At 36.2% G+C, this 13346-nt stretch overlaps 1 protein-coding gene across 4 annotated transcripts in view; it reads left to right on the top strand.

The window, feature by feature from the left end:
* NIPBL (NIPBL cohesin loading factor) overlaps positions 1-13346 on the top strand; it is a 173146-nt gene extending 159800 nt beyond the window's left edge. For 3 of the 4 annotated variants that reach the window (XM_075411749.1, XM_075411750.1, XM_075411746.1), the window contains 9 exons: positions 1667-1840; positions 2375-2565; positions 3350-3457; positions 4758-4958; positions 5406-5552; positions 6957-7252; positions 7572-7746; positions 8368-8553; positions 9115-13346. In XM_075411749.1, coding sequence (XP_075267864.1) covers positions 1667-1840; positions 2375-2565; positions 3350-3457; positions 4758-4958; positions 5406-5552; positions 6957-7252; positions 7572-7746; positions 8368-8553; positions 9115-9480 — 1844 coding nt within the window. In that variant the 3' untranslated portion in view covers positions 9481-13346. Of the gene's footprint in view, positions 1-1666; positions 1841-2374; positions 2566-3349; positions 3458-4757; positions 4959-5405; positions 5553-6956; positions 7253-7571; positions 7747-8367; positions 8595-9114 lie in introns of all 4 variants that reach the window. The other variant, XM_075411747.1, reaches the window with a different exon arrangement.

Here is a 13346-nt window from a genome sequence, read left to right as displayed (position 1 = left end):
CAGGTTGAGGATATAAAATTTTGTTAGTAAATTTAGCTAAATGAGTAAGTATCTAACAGGCAAGATCTTACTCAGCCAAGTTCAGTGCTTACTCTTAAGACTCTTAACAGAGTGAAACAAAGGAATGAAGTGGCATGAGGGCAGCCCCGAGATGTGATACCAGTCCTTAAAAGAACGCAACAGGTGCCTTTTTTCATCTCCTATGACAAATTCTTACGCCAAGTAAGATTTCTTCGCTGCTTACCCGGGATGGAAAAATAAGAATTTCTCTGAGACTACTGGTGTTTTAAACCTTTAAGCTCATGAAGGAAAAAAAGTGTTATGGGTTGTTACACATACATGCACGTGCTTTTCGTTCTTAAAATTAACCTGAAGAAAGGGGTTGGACTTGCTCAGAGGTGGTCAAGTTATAAACATCAATAAACACCTGTATAGAGTACACGAATATACCACATACTCCAAACACCATCATAATTCCTTTTTCTTTTTCTCCTATTTCTCCTCCACCTCACCTGCTTCTCTCTGCTTCTTGTTTTGAGACTGAAATGCGGTCTTAAACACACTGAGGTTTTGCCATGGACTTCATCTTTACCTATGCTGTCTCTTCGGTGTCTGTGGAGCTAGTTTTAGAAACTTGACCCACTCTTCTGTTTGTTATAGCTATTTTTATACATTACTTTTGCATAATTTTATTTGCTTTCATTTCCCCCCCCCCCCATGCTTCTTTTATGTTCATATGTTTTCTGTGTGTTCATTCAGAATGTTAGTTTCCTGTGGTCATAGAAAATACATTTAATGTCTGCTGTTCTTGAACAGTCTTATAAAAAAAAATCAGTTAAATATAATTTCAGTTGGAATGTTATGTTCCTATTATTGTTTTTTATTATACTCTTACTGTAAGAGTTTGTCAGCAGCACTTCTAAATCTATATCTAAAATGGTATATACTGGCACTAATTTAGAAAGGTTTTATGAAATATAGACTGAGAACAACCAGTTTCTTGACAAGGGTAAGGCTGCAGCTAAAAACATTTCTATAGTGTGTATTTTCCAACAGAGGTGTTCTTGGGCACGCTTCAGATAGTTTTTTAGTTTTCAAGAGAAGACCTTAATAGGCATATGAATAATGACAGCAAGTGGTATAAATTTTACTCTGTTTGCTGTTTGTTTTTTTCTTTTAAGATTTTATTTTTAAATACTTGTGATATTTATCAGTTTTTCCACATTTGCTCTGCCTTCATGTGAATAACTCTTCAGAGTTTCAGCAGAATGTTGTTCTCCAGTTGTATTAGAAAAACAACGGGTAATTTTCAGTAATGTTCCTCCCTTGTTCTTGTGAGAGCTCCTAGTCCTTCAGATGCAGGCCACTACACTGGATGTGCTTTCAGACCTGAAGAACTCTTCTTAGTGCAGCTGCCCTGGGTCAACACGCGACCTTTATCCATCAAACAGAGTCTTGTCTAACAGAACTGTCTTGGCTAACAGAACTCCTTATAAGCTATGGATGGTGTCCATATAGAAAACAGTACTGGTTGGACTACAACAAGCTATGCTGTTGGGACGAGATGCATTTCATACCTCTATTTTGAAGAAAGACTTAAAAAGCAGAAATACAGTTTCTAGATGACAATAACGTGGAATATTTCCTTTTTTTTTTCCACCCTTAGGATTTGCATTTATACAACACCCAAGTTTAATGTTTGAACAGGAAGTGAAGACTCTGTACAACAGCATTCTTTCAGATAGGAACTGTTCAGTAAACTTAAAAATCCAGGTGTTAAAAAACCTCCAGACCTACTTGCAGGAGGAAGATACACGTATGCAGCAGGCAGATAGAGACTGTAAGTGTTGAGTTCTTCTGTGCTAATGAGGCATGCAAAACCTGACTTTCCTGCATACAATTACTGTATATGTGAACTGAGTCACTGAAGATTGTTGTCTGATCAGTAATATTGTATCCAAAGTACCTTAGAATAATTTTCAAAAAGTCATTGTGTGCACGTGTATATATCCATAATAGGTAAATTATTTACTTTCAAGATGTATAAATCCTGGAAGCAATCTGGGATGCATAACTGCTGTAACTGATGGTAGTAATATTTTTTATCAAAATCTCCTCTAAGGTTAATTTGTAGATAGAAAATAATAAATACAACATAAGAAATTTTAAAAATTAAAACCCTTTACTGAGGAACAAGACTTTAATTAAAGTCATGTCTCTTTAGTTTTTTAATGTATATTTACCATCAGACTGTTCTAGGTTTCATGAGATCATAAACCCATTTTAGGACAGCTGACATGCAGATGTATTGTAAAGCTGAAAGACCAGCATGCATCAAGTAATGAATCTGCTATTGCTTTTGTCCTTTTTACAGGGAAAAAAGTAGCAAAACAGGAAGACCTGAAAGAAATGGGTGATATTTCCTCAGGGATGAGTAGTTCCATCATGCAGCTGTATCTCAAACAGGTCCTTGAGGCTTTCTTTCATACCCAGTCCAGTGTACGCCACTTTGCTTTAAATGTCATTGCACTGACGTTAAACCAAGGTCTCATCCATCCTGTTCAGGTATGGTAGGCTTTTATGGTGGGAGTTTTTGTTATTCAGGTCTTCCAAGTTTTTCACACTTGCTACATAAACTTCCAGTTTTTCTCTTCCAGCTATGTTACAGTAATTTCTTATTGTAGCAAGGGACCTTTACAAAGAGCATACTTGGAAATCTGTTTTATTTTGTTTAGCCAATGAGATTCCAAATGCTGTATTTTATATTTTTGGATGAAGATGTAAAAGCCCAACCAGTGCCTAAAGAGCGTGTACAAATGTACATTGGAGCATATTTCTGTTACAAATTTCAGGCGTATGCCAGGTTGTTTTCTTCATTCGATCCTTTATTATGGAAAATGTGTCAGCTTGCCTCCACCTCAGTCCCCATGTCCTCAAACCGCTGTGGAATTCCACAGTCAATGTCAGAACTTCAGTCATCATATTCATGATTCTTTGCTTACATACTGCTTTTGTAATTATTTTTTTATATGCAGCCATTGTGCGTGTTCAGTCATAAGTATTGGTTTGTTTGGCTTTTTTTTTTAAATGGCATTTTTTGTAGTGTAAATTGACTTTAGAGTTTGAGAGAAAGGGAAGTACTACCTGAAACCTCACACAACTTCTGTCATTTATAATGGTGGTCTCTCATGTGTTTTGTACTATTTGCTTGCAAGAAGTATTCAGGCAGAGCTTCCTATTCTAGTTTCTGCAGTAGTCAGACTGTAACAAGAATAGTGTAGCAGAAGAACAAAGACGAAGAAAGAGGAGGTACAATGACTCTGAATAATCATTTCATTTATTTTTCAAGTGTGTGCCGTACTTAATTGCTATGGGCACAGATCCAGAGCCTTCTATGCGAAATAAAGCTGACCAGCAGTTGGTGGAAATAGACAAAAAATATGCTGGGTTCATTCACGTAAGTAATTCTAATTTAACATTTTACAAAATACTGTTACATTCTCTAGTGTTTTAACACCTGAATATGTCTCAGTTGCAGAATAAGAATATAGAGTAACAAATAAACAATAACTATAAGCAGTTGTAAAGATGATCTCCACTCTTCCCCTTTTTGGGAAACTACTTTTCTTAGAAATGGAAAGGATATAATAATGTGAAGTGTCTCCTCCAGTCCATAATTTCCTTTAATTTATAATTCACAGTAATATTTTCCTCACTGAATAGTACTTAAGAGCATTTATTTGATAAGAGGTAAGGACAGATTTTTCATAATGTTTAGTAATGATTTTCCTGTATCAGTGGACTAGGGAAGAGAACACCTTGTAAAAGTAGAAGTCCATAGTGTATATGTATTAAAACTTTAAGGTATCAAGGCTTTACAAATTGTAATCTAAGCAGAGGGAGCATAGGAAGCTGTTTAGATCTAAGGGTTCTTACGGAAAGGAAGATCTGAGGGCAATGTGAGGACTTAAGGAATGGTGGCATAGTACCAGTAATTCTGCTTAAGATCTGAAATTGAGCTGCAGCACCCTCTCTTTGTTTCAAAAGGCCCCAGTCTATGTTCAGTGTGTGTACTACGTTGTGGGACTTCTCATATCTGCTTGTATTCCACTGCAGTTGGAGCATTGAACTGTTGATGGCATCCAAACAGATATGTGATCCAGTAGGTGAAGGCTAGCAGATTAAATTTGCTATGTGGGCAGCCAGTGTATAGATGAAGAGACAGCTATGCTGAAGGCAGCAGAAGTGGTATGCAGAGAGTTGGATATACAGCCTAACTAGAGATTCGGTTTGTTCTGAAACTAGAGCAGGAGCCTTAAAGTATGTAAACTCAGCTGGAAAGTACAGGATATATGCAAAATCCTCTCATTTTCTGTTTGTTAGTCCTAGTGTACTAATATGGACTCAATTTTTTGTTTCACTACAAGTGACGTCAAGCATACACATTTGGTAAAATACTCTATTCATGTATGAAAACATTTCAGTATTCTTGAAAGTTGTTTAAATTGGAATACCTGGCTATAGTGGGTAAGCAGATTAGCTCTATGTTTCTAACAGAATTTACAATGAAAGCACTTCACAAGGCATTCTGGTCTCTACCACAAGTTCTGTTTTAATCTGTTTGCCAACTCAAAAGATAGTGTCTCCTCAGTGCGTGTTTAAAAGTTAAACTTCAGATGACCATCCACTTAAAAGGAACACGTTTTACTGCTTTGAAGACAATGGTTTAAATAAAAATAAATATATTTCCATTTCAGATGAAAGCAGTGGCTGGTATGAAGATGTCTTACCAGGTACAACAGGCAATTAATACCTGCCCAAAAGATCCTGTAAGAGGTTTTAGACACGATGAATCATCCAGTGCATTGTGTTCACACCTATACTCCATGATCCGAGGGAACCGTCAACACAGACGAGCGTTTCTAATTTCTTTACTCAACCTCTTTGATGATACTGCAGTAAGCATCACATTTCCTTCACTTCAAAGGAAATTAAAATGTAGTATTATAAGCTTATTAAAATACAGCATTACAAGCTATATTCTCTTTTTAAAATGTATTTTTGACATAATTATTGATAACTTTGTTTCCCTAATGTTCTTAATTTTGCTTTGTAATGTCAGATATTTACCTGTATGATATTACCTATATACTAGAATGCATTTGTTACTTTTTCATCATTGTGGACCTTTCTGTACCTAGTTTGAACTGATCAGAAATCATGTATCTTGAGGTATGACTAAATTTTGCGTATACACATGTTGTTTAGAGTGGATTTGGGGACTTACACAGAATAAAATTTGTGATCGTGCTTTTGCACTAGACTGTTAGGAAGACAGGAGAAGTGTATAAATCTAAGATATTTGTGTATTTATACATACTTTTTTTTTTTTTTTTAACTTCCAGAAAACAGAGGTGAATATGCTCTTGTATATAGCGGACAATCTAGCCTGTTTTCCATATCAAACACAAGAAGAGCCACTGTTTATAATGCATCATATAGACATTACACTATCAGTTTCTGGTAGCAACCTACTACAGTCATTTAAAGAGGTATGTGCATTTATAGTTTAGTATATTTTTTGTGGTGGCAACATAAGCTTCTGTTATTTGGTCGACTTTTTTAGTGAATACAGTACCATTATTATGATATGGACCAATAGCATTACTTTGTAACCAGTAGTTAAAAACAAGCAACCCTTTCTGTGCTGGCCTGCATCTGGTAGACACTGGTTAAAAACTTCCCTTACATTGTTGCTTACATTATTAAAAAAAAGAAGAATTTTGAAATCTTAAATCTATATTATTCCCTGGTATGGCTTAATGATAATTAATTGCATGCATCTGGAAGCATATGAACCCAGAATCATCATGAAATTCTAGTTTATTGTGGTTGTTTTTATAATTTTAGTAATAAAATGCAGCTGTCCGTTTATTTTGTTGTCAAGTGGCTGATGGTTGTTGCGTGTGTGTCGCCTGAGAAACTTTAAATACATTGCTTCTTGCAAGAAAAGAGTGCACAATGTCTTTACTTAAGGTAGCGTAGAAGAACCTGAATCATGGTGTAGTATCTGTTATGGCAATACACAACCCTGTAAGAAAAAGGCCTCTGCTTCTGAAAGACTTTAGTGTCTTCATTTCCTGGACAACTTTAACAGTAGAAGGTGCAAACTGTCAGGAAGCAAACACATTTATAGAATGTCCAATCTGACTAGTAAGTACAAGTCAGAGTTGATACCTGGAAAGTACACTGCTTTGAATTCTCACCCTACCAAAGCAGATGTTTAATTTGCTGGAAAGACAGTCCACTCTTCAGATTAGGGACCAGTGTGCAGAACCCAGCACAGAAAGGATGAGATCCTGCTCATGATATCTTTATATATTTCTGTGCTGTGAAAAATCATATTATGTGCAGTAATAATGCACATATGAAATTCTATAGGTCTTATAAGTAGTAGAAATTATTAATACTGTGTCTTGTCGCTTGGGGGGTCGCTTGGGGGTTTCTCTGGTCAGCAGTGTAATCAGTGTCATAGAATTTTAAGAGACAAGAGTTAAAACCAGCTTGGAGTAGTCTGTACCAGTACCAAGTAGATATGGAAATCTGTGTGATACACAGAAATTATATCCAGGTGGAAGAGAAATCTGGCCTTCTGCTGCATTTTGCTGTCACTGCTAATGAACGTGAACAGTCTCTTAGGCATGCCAGTGGAGTACTTGTTGCTTCAGTTTCTTCTGTACCCATCTTGTAAAAAATGTAGGCTTTGGATCAATTTCTCAGCATCTTTTTGCCATAAATAATTTTCGTTTTCCTTATGGAGTTGTAAGTTAATAACAGTGAACAGTGTTGAGGGAATTCTTGCTAATTTAAGCTAGTAATGATTTTGGAAAGATTTTGTAGAAATATACATGATGCTACTTACTCTAATTTTGGAATGTGTGTTAACTTTCTTGCAGTCTATGGTGAAAGACAAAAAAAAGGAAAGAAAACCTTCATCAGATGAGGAGACTGAGAGTGACAGTAACAGCGGCAGTGAGAGCGAAAGTGAGGAGGAAGCTTCTAAGCCTCGGAGGTTACGGAAACGAGTAGACTCTGATTCGGATTCCGATGAAGAAAATGATATAAATGCTGTGATGAAATGTTTGCCAGAAAATTCAGCTCCTTTAATTGAATTTGCAAATGTCTCCCAAGGCATATTATTACTTCTGATGCTGAAACAGCATTTAAAGAACCTCTGTGGATTCTCTGATAGGTAAGGGTATTTAGATAAGAGGCCATCTTGTTATCTAGTCAGTTCTTTGTAAGCATTAAGTTCAGAAGTTCTTTTAAAAAGTTGATTGTAACTAATTGTTTAAGCGATAGATTTGTGTAAGAGAAGAAAACATAAATGTGATAAGTTGACTGTAATGAAAGTAGCTTAGAAAAAGCAGTGATTTCATTTCTTACCAGGATGTCTATTCTATATAGAATTATTAAAATATAACTACTTGCACTGAAGATTTTAAAAGCTTTTCCTTGAAACTGCTTCGGAGTTTCCTTAAAAGCTGTTCCCTTTTGTTTTCTTTAAACAGTAAAATTCAGAAATATTCTCCATCTGAATCTGCAAAAGTTTATGATAAAGCGATAAACAGGAAGACAGGAGTGCATTTCCATCCAAAACAAACTCTGGATTTTCTGCGGAGTGATATGGCTAATTCCAAGATCACTGAAGAAGTGAAGAGGAGTATAGTAAAACAGTACTTAGATGTAAGTAAAGTTGCTTTGCAGAAAACCTGAAATTCTTTAAACTAGGTAACACAGTGTAAACTTGAAAGTAGATGCTGATGTATTGGATTAACATTTCAGAATGTTAAGTTCATGGTAATCTTCACAGTATACTGATAACTCACCACTTCCTTTCAGGATGTTTAGCAGGACTACCTTTCAAAGACTTCTAAGAAGTTTAAACACAATGAAAATTAATTTAAAACTAAAGGATATTCATCTTTATGGAGTATTTTCTAATTTCTATTGTCCATCTTGTATATTTCTCCCATATAACTTGTTCACTTTATCCCTGACTCTTTCCATCATAGGAACAGAGACTAGACCTAGTGTATTTACTTCCCTCTCCCCCAATCTTGAAATACCAGTTAGAGAAAACTTGCCATTTCGGAAGCACATGAAGAAAGCTTTTACATATCTGCTAAAAAAAAAAAGGGGAAAGTAAAAAGTTTATAGAACAAAACACAAGCTGTTCAAGTTTGAAGTTGTCTGCCATTGGTTTTACCCTGTTTCTTTACTTTGCCATTTGTTTTTTATTTAATGTATGTGATATAAACATCTATCTGTAAAGTAACAATGTGGACTAATCTGTTGTTTTAATAGTTCAAGCTCCTTATGGAACATTTGGATCCTGATGAAGAGGAAGAAGATGGAGAGGTGTCAGCTAGCACAAATGCTCGGAACAAAGCAATTACCTCGCTGCTTGGAGGAGGCAGCCCTAAAAACAATGCAGCTGAGACAGAGGACGATGAAAGTGATGGGGAGGATAGAGGAGGAGGCACTTCAGGGGTGAGGCGGAGGAGGAGTCAACGTATTTCGCAGCGTATTACGTAAAATGATTTTTATGTGCTTATAAATGTCAGTCTATTATATTAAATGTACACCAAGTAATGTAATCCACATGAAAGAAAGCATTTTGTAGATAGAGATTCTCTACTTAACCGTTTATACAACTTTTGTAGAAAGTTTAACAGAAAAGACAATAAAAAAAACCAAACTAGAAAATGAGATCTATCCCGTATAAAAAGTTATTAATTTTCCTTTGGAATGTACTGTGTGTTATCCTTTTTATTGTTGCCAAGTTTTTATGTAGCTTTATGATTCATGTGTATATATAATTTTATATATCAATAAGAGATAAAGACACGGGTACAAATTAAGAGTATGTGGTTTTACAAGGATATGTTAACCCCTTGGCGCTGGCGGTCGCGGTGCGTCTCATTGCCGGCAATGGAATGTGTGCCGGGAAATCCCAACTCCCGGCGTCAAGGGATTAAAAGCAATAAAAGCAATAATTTCACTAAAGTTCTTTTGTGTAACACTTGGTCTTTTTTCCCCCCAATGTTTTAGTCATTGAGAAGGTCAAAACGAAATTCAGACTCTACGGAGTTGGCAGCACAGATGAATGAAAGTGTTGATGTCATGGATGTCATCGCTATTTGCTGTCCAAAGTACAAAGACCGACCACAAATTGCAAGAGTAGTACAGAAAACCAGCAATGGCTTCAGTGTTCAGTGGATGGCAGGCTCCTACAGTGGCTCCTGGACTGAGGCTAAGCGCCGTGATGGCCGCAAACTGGTGCCTTGGGTAGACACTATTAAAGAGTCAGACATTATTTACAAAAAAATTGCTCTAACGAGTGCTAATAAGCTGACTAATAAAGTTGTGCAGACTTTACGATCGCTGTATGCCGCCAAGGATGGAACTTCCAGCTAATGAATTTGTACATGCAGCCAAATTTACAGGAATTGAAATAACAGAAAAACTTGAAATACCAACTTTCTGGCAAAAAAAAAAAATCAGTTAAATGAAGAGTAAGAATGGAACCTGGGACGCGGGAAAAAAGAAGGAAATGTTTGGTAAACATTTTTGTGGGAGCTTCCTTCGCTGTTGTGCAGCAGAAACTTCTCAGTTCATTTTTACTCCCACTGTATTATAGTTTAACAAAAAAATTGTTTATATCTTGAAAAAAAAACTTTCTGTTTAAAAAAAATAAACAAGTGAATGTTGGAAATTAGTCTGTTAATGTTCTTAATAAAGTGTTCTTGGAGTTTAACCTAGCAGCGGATGGCTTTCTTTAGCTTAGCCCAGTTTCCAGGGAAGCATTGTTTTTCCAGGCTGTAAAATGGCAGAATCTCCTGGATATATAATTTATTCTGTTGAAGAAAAAAAAAAAAAAAAAAGACAAGAAAAGAAAAAAAAAGCATGCAGTATCTATGACCTATCTGCAGGAGGAGTTTTTGTAAATGTAGATTTTGATGTATTAGGTCACCCTGAAATAATACAAGAAAAGGGATCCCCAGCAAATCTGGTGGAACGAATACTGCAATAAATTTTTTTACTTCTCTTTGTTACTTGTCTGTTTCCATTTGAATTTCTTATTGTAAAAATCTGTTTAAATCCATTTATATTATTTTGCAGTCTTTTATGTAAAATTTACTATCAGTGGTTTTCAAAACAAGACATGAAATATTGTTTATACAGTTTGTATAGGCTGACTTCTGAATAATTGGTATCTTTTTATTTTTATCCCTTAAAGGGTGTAAACAAAAGTTAACTCCAGGGTTTTATTGTATCCTGCAATATTTAGTATTAACTATATGATTTAGCACTGTGCCAAACACATTTTCAAGAGTACATTTTGATATAAAAAGAAACTATAGTTTATTCCTTGTATGCTTCAATTTCTTTCTAATGCTGTCCAAATGGTAATTTATGATAGTTTAAATCTGGGGAAAGCTGAATGACTATATTCTGCTTGGGCTAACTGGCCACATATGCATTTCTCTGGGTTAGAGGTTTGTGTCAAGGAGATAGCTGCCAGTATCTGAGGAGTGAATGGGTATGAGTTTGGGTAATTACGCTACATTCCTTCACAAATGAATTTTTTAAAAAATGTTTGTATATTAGACTATTTTTTTTACTAATTGAAAGATGTTTTCACATTTTGTAAATTGAAAAAATGCTATTGAAAGCTTTCAGAAGCATTTGCTTCTACTGCATTGCCACAGCCTTTCATAAGCAGTTCGCCTTCCTAGAGAGTAAGAAAAGCAGCATATTTGCAGACAGAAAAAAATCTAAAACAGCTGAACTTTTCAGGGAACCGTTAAACCCTGCTGTGTTTTCAAATGTCTTTATAACAGGTGTTCCTCAATAAGTAAATCTTCCTTTTGGTTATGTTTCTTTTCTTTTACAAATTTAATTTACGGTAGGAGGCTGTTTTTATGAAACTAGCTTGCAGAATTCTTCATACGTTACTCCATTTGTGAGGAATAGTAACGGTATTCCAAAATATTTTCTTGTACAAAAGAAACTGAAATGATTAATAACTCCTCAAAATCTAGTTAGTAAGTGTTCCTATGGGAGATGCCTTTTTGCTGTTTCACCACAGGAGTTCTTCTGAACAGAAATTTTTTGGCCCCTTTGGGTTTTCACTGTTAATGGTGTTTTCTTCACTGTACAAAAAGCCACCTCTCGGGCTAAGATAGGTATTGTTAGAATAGGGAGAAGTAGAAACAGCAGAAGTCACTCCTCTGCAGCTCTGGAAGGAGGACGTTCTTGTAACAAACAATGAAATACAGTATTTCTCAGGGCCAGGACCAGCTTTGACAGTGGGAATCTCACGCTTTAGAATAGAGGTGTTGTGTGACAGGTCAGATGTTACTAGGAGAAAGAGTTAAAAATACATCAGGAGGAAAGTCCTGAATGATAAAAACAAGAATTTAATACAGGTGCAGTCTAAACTGAGGTTGTCTGTTAGCCATTTCTGATGCTGTTTATAGTAAAGCATCTGACTTAGTAAGTAATGCAAACAGTTAACTGTTCATAAACACAGTATTTCCTGGTCATTTAGCTTTCCCAATGGCAAAGAAAGTTTTTTATTTCAATGTGCTTGGTATTTGTTGGAATAAAATTATCAGAAAGAAATTATAATTGAACAACAAAAACCTGAAGTCGAAAGTTGTCTTAGTTGAGAGGATTTGGACCATTGCTATATTGTGTGATGTGCATACCTGCTCCTTGATGGGATCTGTTGGCGATAATATAATATACACTTACAGAATTAATTATAGATTGTCGAATAAATTGAGTAAGATTCTCATTAGTTAAGAGTTGAATTTTCCCCTTCTGTGCCACCCAGAGTAATACCTAGTTTTGTTTTGCCTATCACAAACATTCAGATTACTTGCTGCAAATGAAAAAGGTAGTCGTGTTTATTTTGGGGAAACAAATTCCCTTTAGCTATGCGTGGCGTGAGCTGATGGTTTTCAGCCGTCTGGAGTAGACAGCCCGAGGCTGCAGCTGTGGTCGGTGCAGTGCGCAGCCTCTGAGCAGCAGGCGCAGTTCCACCAACATCAGCCACATCACTGGCAACAGCACTACCAAGATAGGGATTTTTATACATTAAAGAAAAAATGGGTTTTGTTTTGTTTTGTTTTTTTAAAGTGCTGCAGCACAGTAATTGATGCCGTGGCAGAATTCTACTCCTTTGTGTTGACATAGCTTTGTTGTATTTTTTTCACTGTGTGGCTGTGTTTTTACATACATAACTGTAACGATTGAATTTTTTTATTCTTAGTGCTTTCTCCCTTTGAGTACAGGTTCTGTACGTGGAAACTTGTTGCGGTAGCTTACCCAACAAAGGAATATTGTCAGGCTTTCAGAATTAACACTAGCCATATTGTACTTTCTAAGAACACACAGACACTTCCACAATCTAAATAAATAAGAATGAAATTATTATTTTTAATCTTCCACTTCGGTACTGTAAAATTGCAGAATAATTCTTGAGTATTTTCATTATCTGCAGCTATAAAAGATCACAATAGTTTTTGACAAAATTTTAATTATAAATAAGTATTTTTTTAAATGATTCAGTAATGCCCTTTTGTATTTTTTTGAGGTTCTTTATTGCTTATATTAACAACTGTAACATGTATAAAGGTAGGCATGGGCAATACTCAGCATAAGTATTTTAGCAAGGTGTGGCCCTTAAAAAAGCTATTTAAAATTTTAAAATCTGAGTCAAACTTTGGCCTTTGTTTTGCTGTTGTGGTGTCACTAGTGAGAATATTGTTACTGTGGAATAATTAGGTTGTGCTAAACATTAGCTCTAACACGAAATACCTTGTAGCACTGAAACAGTTCTTAAATGTGTCTGTGGCTCATGAGGAAAAAGTTTGTCACCGAGTCTGGCGCCAGTTAAACCTCAGGACGTTCTGCCTGAATGCAGGCGCCCGCCGTGTTCGGGGGTAGCGAAGGGATGGGCTGAGCGGGCCCTGGCTGTGCGGCTGACGTGTCTTAGCGCCCAGCCCGGGCGGGTGCGGGGCACGCTGGATTCAGACGAGAACCTCAGGCTTTTGTTACGTGCCCAACACTCCTGAAGTCTCACGCCCTAGAAATAGCGAGGGCCCGAGGCACAGGTCCTAGATCCTAGTTTGCTTCCACTCAACGAAGAGCCACACCGTAGTCATACAAGCGTTTCCATATCCCTCACAGAGTTTGTCATCCTATCGTTAAAGTACTGAGTTGTAATGGGTGAGTTCTTAATGTAAGTAGTGAGTTTTTAGATTTCATGGTTC

Source organism: Opisthocomus hoazin, chromosome Z (assembly GCF_030867145.1).
Source record: "Opisthocomus hoazin isolate bOpiHoa1 chromosome Z, bOpiHoa1.hap1, whole genome shotgun sequence".
NCBI classification, from domain to species: domain Eukaryota; kingdom Metazoa; phylum Chordata; class Aves; order Opisthocomiformes; family Opisthocomidae; genus Opisthocomus; species Opisthocomus hoazin.
This window is presented reverse-complemented; position numbering and strand designations above follow the sequence as displayed.